The sequence below is a fragment of the Natrix helvetica genome, assembly GCF_964273705.1.
Source record: "Natrix helvetica genome assembly, chromosome: 13".
Classification (NCBI taxonomy): Eukaryota; Metazoa; Chordata; class Lepidosauria; order Squamata; family Natricidae; genus Natrix; species Natrix helvetica.
The window spans coordinates 10,547,908-10,560,706 of NC_138557.1; the positions used below are offsets into that span (position 1 = coordinate 10,547,908).

Here is a 12,799-nt window from a genome sequence, read left to right on the forward strand (position 1 = left end):
CTTGGTGTCACGTACCAATGGTACATCGTTTTCTGTAGAATTCCAACAGTGTGGATTTTAGCCTTTTTCCCCATGTGTTTTTCCCACTGATTCATCTGTATATTATAACCAAAGTTTTTAGCTCGTTTCATCATACATTTCTCAGGTCGTTCTTCTTCCATTTCAAATTTCAGGAAAAGCTTAGACATTTTGGTAATTACATACCTTCCGATCATGTCCTGCTGGGAGAAGCCTCTCTCTCCTAGCCAAGGGTGCAACTAAACAGCTATCAGTGTAGGGCACAAAGCAGGAATAGAATAGAATAACAGAGTTGGAAGGGACCTTGGAGGTCTTCTAGTCCAACCCCTTGCCTAGGGAGGAAGCCCTAAAACACTTCAGACAAATGGTTATCCAACCTCTTCTTAAAAGCTTCCAGTGTTGGAGCATTTACAACTTCTGGAGGCAGGTTGTTCCACTGATTAATTGTTCTCACTGTCAGGAAATTTCTCCTTAGTTCTAAGTTGCTTCTCTCCTTGATTAGTTTCCACCCATTGCTTCTTGTTCTGCCCTTGGGTGCTTTGGAGAATAGCTTGACTCCCTCTTCTTTGTGGCAGCCCCAGAGATATTGGAAGACTGCTATCATGTCTCCTCTAGTCCTTCTTTTCATCAAACTAGACATACCCAGTTCCTGCAACCGTTCTTCATATATTTTAGCCTCCAGTTGCCTAATCATCTTTGTTGCTCTTCTCTGCACTCTTTCTAGAGTCTCAACATCTTTTTGACATCGTGGCGACCAAAACTGGATGCAGTATTCCAAGTGTGGCCTTACCAAGGCATTATAAAGTGGTATTAACCCTTCACATGATCTTGATTCTATCCCTCTGTTTATGCAGCCTTCTTTCTAGAAAGCCAAGGTCATCCTTTGTCTCTGCCCCCCCCCCCCGGACATGACCGGAATTGGATAAGCAGAGCTGCCAGCATGGCAGTAGAAGATTGGACCATGTGATGGACTTGTGGGTGTGGGGCAAGATCTTGAACTTTCAACTGGGTGGGAAAACCAGGAAGCTTTCAGATTCGGGTTTACCCAGATGTGCCAACATGGCTTTCTTAATAAATTGGAGCAATACTTTGCCTTGGACTCTGATTTACTTTTGGGTGCTATTTGGGACCGTGACATTAACCCAAAGCTGACACTCTTCTCAGATGGCCCTCCCCAGGCCAGCTCTTCCTCCAGCCTTACCTTCAATGATCCCCCACTTGGTCTTGCGACCCAGGATTTTCTTCCCATTCACCTGGTGTTCCTTGTCTGCACCTACGACTGCAAAGGGGATTTTCTCCTAGATTAAGAGAAACAGAAGCAAAACAGAAACAGAATTCAGTTCTGCCCCCCTGGGGAAGGGGAAAAAAGTTACCAAGGATTTAAAAAGAATTTAAATAGGCATCGGGGTGGATACCCTGTTTCCCCGAAAAGAAGACCTCCCCGGATAATAAACCCAATCGGGCTTATGAGCACATGCGCTAAAATAAGCCCTCCCTCCAAAATAAGCCCTTCCTGAAAATATTGCAACACAGCAGCAGCCAGGAGGTGACCACGCTCGCCCACTCCTGCACCTCCCAGAAAATAAGGCCAAGTGCTTATTTCGGGGGTCAAAAGAAAATAAAGACCCTGTCTTATTTTGGGGGAAACACGGTAGACCCAGAGCATGGACAACTCCTGACTAAACCAAAACACACCTTCAGAATCTCAACACATTGCAATCCTGTTGAGAATCACCAGCTGATTACAGGTAGCCTTCAACTTATAACCCCAACTGAGCCCCAAATTTCTGTGGCTAAGCAAGACAGTTATTGAGTTGTGCTCCATGAACTTTCTTGCCGCAGTTGTTAAGTAAATCACTGCTGTTGTTAGAAGCATTTGTTAAGTGAATCTGGCTTCCCCCATTGAGTTTGGTGGTCTGAAGGTGATCACATGACCCCGGGACACAGAAACAGTCGTAAGTACATGCCAGTTGCCAACTTTTCATCACATGGTCTTGGGGATGCTGCAAAGGGTGAAAAACATTATTAAGTTGCTTTTTACAGTGCCATTGTAACTTTGAACAGTCACTAAATGAACGGTAGGAAATCCAGGGCTTACCTGTACGATATTGCAAACCAAGCTAAAGCCTGTTGAATTTTCCTTCAGTCCCTAGTTTCCATCTCAGTTCAAATCGCAGTTCTCTAGCCAAACTATAATTCCAGATAACAACATGGGCGATTCCAAATTAACCCAGGTAAAGGTAAAGGTTCCCCTCGCACATATGTGCTAGTCGTTCCCGACTCTAGGGGACGGTGCTCATCTCCGTTTCAAAGCCGAAGAGCCAGCGCTGTTCAAAAACGACTCCATGGTCATGTAGCCAGCATGACTAAATGCCAGAGGCACATGAAGCACTGTTACCTTCCCAGCAAAGAGGGTCCCTATTTTTCTACTTGCATTTTTTACGTGCTTTTTTTTTTATTAAAATTTTTAATAAGTTTTACAATTATTACCCCCCTTACCCTTCCCTCTTCCCTCCCTCCCTCCCCCCGACCTCCCAGAGCAAAATACAGGGTATAAACATTTAACAACCATACGCTAACATAAGCTAGCTAATTTTAACATGTTACTATTCTTGTGCTTTAACTCCCCCTTTATTAAACTAGCTTTAAATAAATTGTAGCATTCCTTATGCCTTCATTCATAAGCTCACTGAAATTTTTTAGTGCGGTATTTGTTTTGAATATAGTCAATCCATCTTCTCCAGTCCAGCTTGTACTTCTCATCTGAATGGTCCTTCAGATACGCTGAGATTTTGGCCATCTCTGCTAAGTTTACTACTTTTAACGTCCATTCTTGGATAGTGGGAAACTCTTCCTTCTTCCAATGTTGCGCCACCAACAATCTTGCTGCCGTTGTTAGGTTCAAAATCAACTTAGTCTCTATAACAGTACAATCTGAAACTATACCTAACAGGAACAACTGGGGTGTGAACTTTATCCTCTTTTTCAAAATATTTTGAATAACCCACCATATTTTTATCCAAAATGCTTTAGCTTTTTTACAAGTCCACCAAATATGGTAATACGTGGCACTAACACAGTCGCATCTCCAAGATTTAGATTGTAGAATCGGATACATAAAGGCTAGCCTTTTGGGATCTAAATGCCATCTGTACAACATCTTGTAAAAATTCTCTCTCAAGTTCTGACCTTGTGTAAATTTTACATTTCTTACCCAAATCTCTTCCCATGTTTCCATCATTATTGGTTCTTCAAAATTTTGTGCCCATTTTATCATACAATCTTTAACTAATTCTGTTTCTGAGTCTATTTCTATCAACACATTATACAACCTTTTTATGTGCATTTGACCCTGGTCCCTAATTTGTTTTATCAAATTATCCTCATTTTGGATGATACCAGATTTCTGGTCCATTTTTAATGTGCTTTTTGAACTGCTAGGTTGGCAGAAGCTGGGACAAGTCACGGGAGCTCACTGCACTATGTGGTGCTAGGGATTCGAACCGCCGAACTGCCAACCTTTCTGATCGACAAGCTCAGCGTCTTAGTCACTGAGCCACTGCCTCCCAAACTAACCCAGAACACCTAACAAAAAGGGCAACTTTCATCCAGATTAACAGATTTGGCCACTGACTGAGAACATTGGGAATAAAAGTTAACATAAGCCAAGATCCATACTTAAAACCTTAAAAGCAAGGACATTGAGGTAGGTAGGAAGGAAGAAAATGCTGCAAAAGCTGTTCTTGAAATGTAGCATGTAGCTTTGGCTGAACCCCAAACTCAGCCAGGTATCCTCCATAATGGGCCACCACTGACTTACCCGGATTTTATCGTTCAAAAGCCGATCATCTGGATCATCGTCAAAGTCTACTTGTGGGTAAACGTGGATGCCGTGGGCCTTCAGATCTTTCTGGACCTGCCAAGATAAAATGATAGACCTGATCATGACTGGGAGGAGAACGTTCCTTTCTTTTATTGAAGGACAACAAGTGAAGAACAATCTGCATGTTGGGTCACAATAGGCTATAGAAGAGATCAGTTTTGCTTTTCACATGATATTCTATACAATACAATACAATAGTAGAGTTGGAAGGGACCTTGGAGGTCTTCTAGTCCAACCCCCTGCCTAGGCAGGAAACCCTATACCGTTTCAGACAGATAGCGATCCAACATCTTCTTAAAGACTTCCAGTGTTGGGGCATTCACAACTTCTGGAGGCAAGCTGTTCCACTGATTCATTGTTCTAACTGTCAGGAAATTTCTCCTTAGTTCTAAGTTGCTTCTCTCCTTGATTAGTTTCCACCCATTGCTTCTTGTTCTACCCTCAGGTGCCTTGGAGAATAGCTTGACTCCCTCTTCTTTGGGGCAACCCTGAGATATTGGAAGACTGCTATCATGTCTCCCCTAGTCCTTCTTTCTCTTAAGCTAAACATATACCCAGTTCCTGCAACTGTTCTTCATATATTTTAGTCTCCAGTCCCCTAATCATCTTTGTTGCTCTTCTCTGCACTCTTTCTAGAATCTCCACCATCTTTTCTACATAGTGGCAACCAGAACTGAATGCAGTATTCCAAGTGTGGCCTTACCAAGGCATTCTGTTCAAATATTCATGATTGGGAGAAACATGGGAACAAGGTCAGCCAATGAATAGGCACAGCAACAAAGTCAGCCAATGGGCGCTTAAACAGATCTGAGTCTGTGCAGAGAATTGAAACAGAAACTTAAGCAGTCTGCTGCTCTGAGAAGTAAACTAGCGATCTGTCTGGGCTTGTCTGCTGAAATCAAACTAACTGCTTGTGCTTACTTGGAAGAACCCCCTGTTGGTATTGTACATTTATTCATCTATTCTTATGCATATAAAGAAGTTAATGAATCCAGCTGAATGAGTTATCAAAGTGTGCTTTCTGGATTTGAATTTATGCAACTAACTCTGATATATTCAGTATTATTGTATGCATACAGAGAGCTCATGCACCAGAGACAGATTCCTTGTGTGTCTAATTACCCTTGGCCAAAAAAAGAATTCTAATTCTAATTTGTTTAGATGTCAAATAGAAGCAAGATTGATCTCCTCAATATTCTTTCTCAGCCTCAAAAGTGCGGATTTCTTCTCTTTTTTGTTCCTTGATTTACAGAAGTGCTGCAAAATTCTTTTAGGAAGTCCAATAAACCACGAAACCTAGAGGGAATTTTGTGATTGGATGCTTCTTGGTTTACAAGCAAAAGATCAGAAAATCATATTCAGGTCCAAACTTTTGGGATTTGTTCTCCCAAAAGCATCTGTTATTTCAGATGGCCAGTTTTATTCTTTGAGATAAACTTTTGGGATTTTTCTCCCGCAAGCATCTATTTCAGATGGCCAGTTCAGTTTTATTCTTTGAGAGAGTGAGATAGTATTACGCTTAGTATTCAAAATCAGAGTGGGAAATTCTGGGAGGTGAAGTCCACACTTCTTAAAGTTGTTCAGTTGGGATTCGAACCACCAAAGTGCTGACCTTTCTGATCGAGAAGCTCAGGGTCTTAGCCGCCGAGCCGCTTGTCTGGAATGGTGCAGGGTCTCCTGCTTGATCAAGGGGTGGGACCAGAAGACCTCCGACATCCCCTCCAATTCTGTTTTTCGGTTATTCTCCCCTTTCACCAGGTCAACCTCCCCCACCCCGCACAATTCTGCCATTAGGAACCTTCTGTGTTTCTGCTCATGCTGGTCATAGTCTTACCCTCTGTTTAAACTCTGCTCTTTCATCGAGGGTCAAGGTGTCCGCTTTGGCGATGACCGGCACCACATTGGTGATTTTACTGAGACGTCTCATGAACTCCAGGTCCAAGGGGCGGAGCCTGAGGGGAAAGAAATGCAAGAAGACCTCAATCTCTCTCTCTCTCTCTCTCTCTCTCTCTCTCTCTCTCTCTCTGTGTGTGTGTGTGTGTGTATGTGTGACAGGACCAGAACTACTGTGCCAAGGAAGCCTAATGTACCGTATTTTTCAGAGTATAAGACGCACCCTTTTCCCCTAAAAAAAAGAGGCTGAATCTCTGGGTGCATCATACACTGAACACAGCATTTTTTTTGCCTCCCGAAACCCCGCCCCCTTCACCAAAATAGCTGTGCATAGCTTTAGGAGGCTTCCAGAGTGCTAGCAAAAAATGGCCCAATTTTGCTCAATTTTACACCCCCCCCAGCCCCCAAGAGTACTCTATAAGCTTCCTATCCATGCCCTTTTTTTAATTTTACAAAAAACGGGCCCATTTTCATGAGAAACGGGCCGTTTTTTGCTCGTTTTTGCCCCCTCCCGGAGCACTCTGCAAGCCCCCTAAAGGCTATCCATGCCTTTTTCAGAAAAAAAATGGGCCTGTTTTCGTGAAAAACGGGCCGTTTTGGGGAGGTTTGTAGAGTGCAAAAACTTTTTTAAAAATTTGCCTCTTCAAAACCTTGGTGGGTCTTATACTCCGGTGCGTCTTATACTCCAAAAAGTACGGTAGTTGGAGGATTTCACCTTCCCTGGTGGAGTTGTCTACCCAACTCATTAATTTTCAAGCTGTAAGTGTTCCTTTATCTGTGATCATAGCGGAGCACGGGTATCCAGCTAGTGAATTAATAAAACTATTCCAAGACAAGATGACTTCTCCATGTTTTGTTCTGAATAGAGCTGGCCTAGCTTTCTATGATCCCCTTTTTGGTTACAACGAGAGAGTGGGGGGGGATGGATTCTCACAGCAGAAGAGCGCTTACCAGTGACCTGTGGGGGGGACGAAATACACACAGGCGTGCACGCGGGTATCTGGGATTTTCTGCTTGCGATTAATCAGGATTTCCTCTTTCAAATAACGCTCATACTGGTCGTTGATATACTGGATGATCGGCTCCCAGCTACAAGAGAGGAAGAAAGGGAGATTCAGTTTCCTGGAGCACTGTGAGTGTTGTTTATTGCTTAAATCAAACTAGCAAACAAATAAAGGATGGAGTTCTTTGAGAGACTACCTTCACCGTAAGAACGTCAAGGTGTTCTTATTTCGGCGAAACCACTTTTGAATAGGGTAACTAGACATTGGGGGTGTTTGTTGCCCCTCAAAATCTGGTCAACGGAAAACTACATCATGGCTGTGACGGAAGCATGCAAAGGACTTCATTGGAAGCCATTTGTACCCTTGCATATTGAAATGGGGCAAATGAGGAAATTTGCCCTTTATCGGCAAGGCTGCCTAATCGCCTTGATCGTGGCTCTCTAGAAGTTTTCTTAAATGTCCAATTTTGGTAATGGAACCCCTAGAGATGCTGTGAGGCTTGTAAGGGGGAGCACTAGTCATCAATGACTTTCTCTCTCAACGCTGTTGCAACGTTGCAACGTTGCATGGTCGCTAAACGCATGATTGCAAGTCAAGGACTACCGATAGAGCATTCCATGCAAAACCTATGCCGCCAAATGTGTGCACGGGGCATGGTAATGATAAAAGTTGAGGAGGGACTGCAACGGAGCCCTCAAACCGTGGCCTATTTTGCAAAGGCCCTAATTGTGGCTGCCATCTTGAATTTTTGATCTACACCCTCAGATAACCTCGTATGCAGCCAAAGGCCGGCAACCTGCTTTGGTGGTGGATGAATTACCATCGATCCATTAAAAAGTGTCTCCTGATCTTGTGCAGTGAAATGACCCCTCCCTAATTAAGCCAGTCTTCCAGGAGGGTGGGCTTTAAAAAGGGACTTCTACGTTGAATGGATGAATGAATATTGAATAGAGGAATGACATTCTATGCCCTACAATGGGTGTCTCTGCATTTGTGGAGTGGCAGAGGTAGAAGACCTCTGGGGACAGCCAGGAGTGGGATTTGGATGTTCTCTGAAATGCACAGAAACTTAGCTAGAGGTTTTCCTTGAACCCCCAGCAGCCTACCCCTGCCCCTACTTACCAGTTTTGATTGTTAATCTGGTCCCCAAATCCTGGAGTGTCGGTGACTGTCAGCTTCATCTTCACTCCTTTTTCTTCAACGACTGTCAAAAGAAGAGGACATTTGGGTTAGGTCCCATTTCTGAATCCAAACTCAAGACTCACCTGCTTCCTCCTTGCTTTTCAACTGATGTGGGGGGGGGGGGGGGGAGGAGGAGAGGGGGAACATTCTCCCACCACCCGAATAGTCAAGGAAGCTCCATCTCAGTTGATGTTCCAGAAGTCCCTTAGCAGACCTGGGTCCCAGGGCCCCAATGACATCCCAAGGTGGCTCCTCTATTGGTATATTATTCTTTCTCTCCACACCTGTGGTTTGTATAGTTTACTTGGTAATCTATTTTAAGTTTTAAACCATGATTCTTTGAGAGTGATTGCATTGGTATGCGTGTTGTTTTCATTTGATTGTTGTGTGCCACCCAGAGTCCTGTCTTGTGAGATGGGTGGTTAGATACATTTGCTAGATCGATCGATTGATAGGTAGGTAAGTAGATGGATGTAAAGATGGATGGAGTGAGTGTGTGTGTGAGAGAGAGAGAGAGGGGGGGGAGGGAGGGAGGGAGGATGTACAGGATGAGGAGTGGATTAGCAGCTCTCCTTGAACCTTTCAAATCAATGCCAGATGCAGAGACCCCTGATGGGCTTTAGAATTGGGAGGGCCAAAGTCACTTTCATTCTGTTATGGCTGAGGCTGGAAAGCTGCAGACACCCACAGTCCATCAAAGATGTATGGTTGCCTGAGGTAGGATATAAAGGATCCCCCCCTACTACATGTGTTGTGGCCTGCCAGTGGCCAGCAGAGCTGGCAGCAGATTCAGACAGTGAGGAGGTTGGGGAGGAACCTGGGCCAGTCCTGGAGTCTGGGGAAGGCTCTGAGGAGGGCTCTGTGTCAGAGGCAGAGAGGGGACCAGAGCCGTATGCCAATTATCGGCTGCCTTCAGAGTCAGACATCAGTGAGGCAGAGGAACAGCTGGAGCCTGTTCCCAGTGTGCGCATGCGCAGAGTTGCCAGACGAAGGGAACAGCTAAAGAACAGAGGTCCACTTAGGAGTAAGGCAACAGGTGGACAATGAATGGCCCCTCCCAGAGGGAATAAAGAGGAGCGAAAGGGGAGGGGACTTTGCAGGAGACAATTAGTTCGCTTAATTGGTTCGTGACTCTCCGAGACTCCTTGACAAATTCTGCAGATATCGGCCTGGCAGCTCTCCAAGCCAGAGAAGGTCTGTGACTGTAAATCCTCCCTTGAAAGTCTTTGCTGGATGTGAATGAGCAGAATTCACAGGAAATTAATAAAAGGGGTTTTTTGTCGGGACAAGGAGTTTGCTTCATGCTCTTGGGAAGCCTCGCTCAGAACCCCATGTGCAACTGAACCATCCTTGCTCCCTTCGCACCTTCTCTTGGATCCTGAAAAGAGCTTGTCAACTTTGGGTAGGATACTATTTCCCAATGAGCGCTGCCTTCGAAAACCTCTTCAGTCCATCTCTGCTGCCGGAGGGAAACCGAGCCCCTTTCTGGAGAGGGGTTGGGGAAAGGGTGCCTCTGATCTCAAACTATGAGGCCAGTGGTGGGCTCTCTCTTTTGGAAGAAGGACAGAATTTCTCCCCCCTCCCCTTCACTTCTGAAAAGCAGCATGAACTTCCTGGGAGGGTAGCTATGGAGACCACTAATGGGTCAGTGGGAGTCTTGCATAAGACCCCTTTTGTTTCCCAGAGCTGAAATGGACAGGCCCAGCTCTTTTCAAGCCCTGCTGGCTAACTGAGGAGTGGGAGGAGGAGGAGGAGGAGTTGAAGAATGTAGAGGAAGAATAGTGGGGTTTAGATAGAGCACAATAAAGAGGCCTCCTTTTTCATCAACTTGTAAGCCTTCCGGTTTGCCCCGAGATCGCTTCCACCATACAGTCTCTCTCCCGGGCAGTCAGTCAGCAATCCAGCTGTTTTAAAAAAGGATAGTAACCCTCCATTCTTGCAAACATCTGGGTGATTTCCTCCAGTCCCACAGAGACATTTCCCAGTTAGGAACCACAACATGTTTCTACTACTGCTTTTAGAACGTAGAATCGTAGGCTTGGAAGGGATCTTTGAGGTCTTCTAGACCAGCGGTCACCAACTGGTGGTCTGTGGACCACTGGGAGTCCATGAGAAAATTTTGGTGGTCTGCAGAAAAATTCCTTGCATTTTTTTGTATCGTACTAAATCAGGGATCCTCAAACTACGGCCCCTGGGAGGGATAAGTGCAATTAATGCTTGTATTGCTGCAGAGAGTCTCCCCCTTTGGGGTCTTTTTGTGCAGGTCAGAGGGGGGCAGAAATTTCGACTTGGGGTCTGCTTCAGCCTCCTGGTGCGGGGGTTTGGGCAAATGCTGGAGGGAAGTGACACTTGTGGTGAAGAGCCGTAGGGCCTCGTTCCAGTGGGACTGCATCGTGGCCTGGAACCAGTTGACTATCTCAGCCTGCTGAGCCTCCAGGCCTCGGTACCTGGCCTTGCACTCCCGCAGGTCTTTCCTCTGCTTGGAAAGCCTATGCTCCTAGTCCTCACTGAGGTGCTTCTGCTGAGCCTCCTTCTCAGTCAGATCCAATTTGAACTGAGCTGTTTTGCCAACTCTTTCTCCTGGTGCCTGCTTAACTCTAGCAACTGCTTCCTGCCACGTAGGGCAAACGACTGTGTATAACCAGGGAACAAACCCCACCTTCACCAGCACTGATGATGTTATCTAGTTGGGTCATGAAAGGTCTACAAACAAATCACCAAGATTAGAGAGCACCAAAGATTCACTAACTCTCTTTTAAACTTGCCTAGTTTAGTTTGAGAATGCAGCCAAACAGTTCTCCAAGGAGCAACTTCCGTACAAACCCAATTCCTTTCCAACTTGAAACTTATCCTATAATTTGTAATCCTAGTTTAGTCCAGAAGAATTAAATGTCTGCCTCTAATAGCCAGAATACAAAAGGAAGAACACAATAATACTCCTTTGTGACCTTGGAGTCAGATGGATGAAGAAGAACATAAAAGTCCTCAGTGGTTTTGCTAGACCTGTGATGGATCTACTGGGATGAAGATGGCAAAAAGGGAGAGGAAGAGATACTTTCTCTCCCAAATGGAAGAAAGGAGTTAGCTTTTTTATCTTACTTACTATGGGTGACAGAGAGCAGCTGCACAGTTTTGGGAATTCTCTCCTCGTATCCGGAACAGGCTGATTTCCGACTTATCTTGGATTTAAAGAGGGTGTTCACCATGGTGGACTTGCCAAGACCACTCTGTCCTGCAATGGAGAAAAAAGGAGGAGGTGTAAAGCATTCCAAACTCTGCTAAGTAGCGGATTAAAGAACTCTTAATAGTAGTGGATTAAAGAACTTGTAACTCCTAAATAACGTTGGAATATTCAACATAGGGGCAATCAATGATTGCTTAGGAAACCACAAACTCTTGGAGGTCTATGGAGATTCTCAGTCATCCAGGTCATGATTTCCTCAAAGGTGCTTCCCCCCCCCCAAAAAGCAACTGGACTTTCATGGCAAGATCGAATATGGTTGGTCACCTGGCCCAGAAGATTTCTTCTTCTAAGTTTTCAGACTCAAAAAATGATGCCTGGTTAGATAAAGCTTCTTGGATGAGAATCAAAACATCTTCAAGGAAAAAACAAAGGAAGTCCAGACACAAAATGTTGGCTTCTCTCTGAACGCTAGATTATCCTATGTGTGTGAGTATGTGCGCATGTATATGTATGTATGTTTCAGGGGTGGGTTCCTGCCAGTTCTCACCTCTTCTGTAGAAGAGGTTCCAGAAATCTACAATGCCGTTTAGAACCGGTTCCCGCTCCCTCCCCCCGCCCATCCGCACATCATCAAGATGAAGAGCAAGAGGAGGAATTCTGGGAGCTGAAGTCCACAAGTCTTAAAGCTGTCAAGTTTGAACACCCCTGGGTTTTTTTCTAAAGGGTTAGGGGTACAAGGGTCTTGTAACTTGACAGCTTTAAGATTTGCACACTTCAATGCCAGAGTTCCTGAGCCAACCTGACTGGAGGAGGAATTCTGGGAGTTGAAGTCCACAAGTCTTAAAGCTGTCAAGTTTGAACACCCTGGGGTTTTTTTCTCTAAAGGGTTAGGGGTGCAAGGGTCTTGTAACTTGACAGCTTTAAGATTTGCACACTTCAATGCCAGAGTTCCTGAGCCAACCTGACTGGAGGAGGAATTCTGGGAGTTGAAGTCCACAAGTCTTAAAGCTGTCAAGTTTGAACACCCTGGGGTTTTTTTCTCTAAAGGGTTAGGGGTGCAAGGGTCTTGTAACTTGACAGCTTTAAGACTTGTATGCTTCAAATGAGTTTCTGAGCCAACATTTTGGTTGCTAAGCAAGAGCGTTGTTAAGTGAGTTTCACCACATTTTACAAGTTGGCCACGCCCACCCAGAGACATGACTGCCAAGCCACTCCCACTCAGTCACATGGCTGGCAAGCCACTCCCACCCAGTCACATGGCTGGCAAGCCACTCCCACAAATCAGGCCACACCTACAGAAGAGATTCTAAAAAAAATTGAAGCCCACCACTGGTATGTATATGTATATAGAGTAGAATAACAGAGTTGGAAGGGACCTTGGAGGTCTACTAGTTCAACCCCCTGCTTAGGCAAGAGACCCTATACAATTTCAGACAAATAAATACACACATACACACAATACATATGCATATCCTTTCTAAATGAAGCAGAATGGAATGAAATAGAAATAAGAATAAGAATAGCATAGCATAGCGCAGAATAGAATAGAAATAAGAAGTAAAATAGAATAGAAATAAGGAATAGAATAGAATGGAATAGAATAGAATAGAATAACAGAGTTGGAAGGGACCTTGG

The 12,799-nt window shown here is 44.7% G+C and overlaps 1 protein-coding gene across 1 annotated transcript in view; it reads right to left on the minus strand.

The window, feature by feature from the left end:
• Nucleotides 1-12,799, minus strand: part of SEPTIN12 (septin 12) — a 75,471-nt gene that overhangs the window by 7,348 nt on the left and 55,324 nt on the right. Inside the window, exons 5-10 of the mRNA XM_081966083.1 lie at nucleotides 11,084-11,212; nucleotides 7,921-8,002; nucleotides 6,746-6,883; nucleotides 5,736-5,853; nucleotides 3,839-3,934; nucleotides 1,220-1,316 (exon numbers count right to left, since the gene is read on the minus strand). Coding sequence (XP_081822209.1) covers nucleotides 1,220-1,316; nucleotides 3,839-3,934; nucleotides 5,736-5,853; nucleotides 6,746-6,883; nucleotides 7,921-8,002; nucleotides 11,084-11,212 — 660 coding nt within the window. The remainder of the gene's footprint in view (nucleotides 1-1,219; nucleotides 1,317-3,838; nucleotides 3,935-5,735; nucleotides 5,854-6,745; nucleotides 6,884-7,920; nucleotides 8,003-11,083; nucleotides 11,213-12,799) is intronic.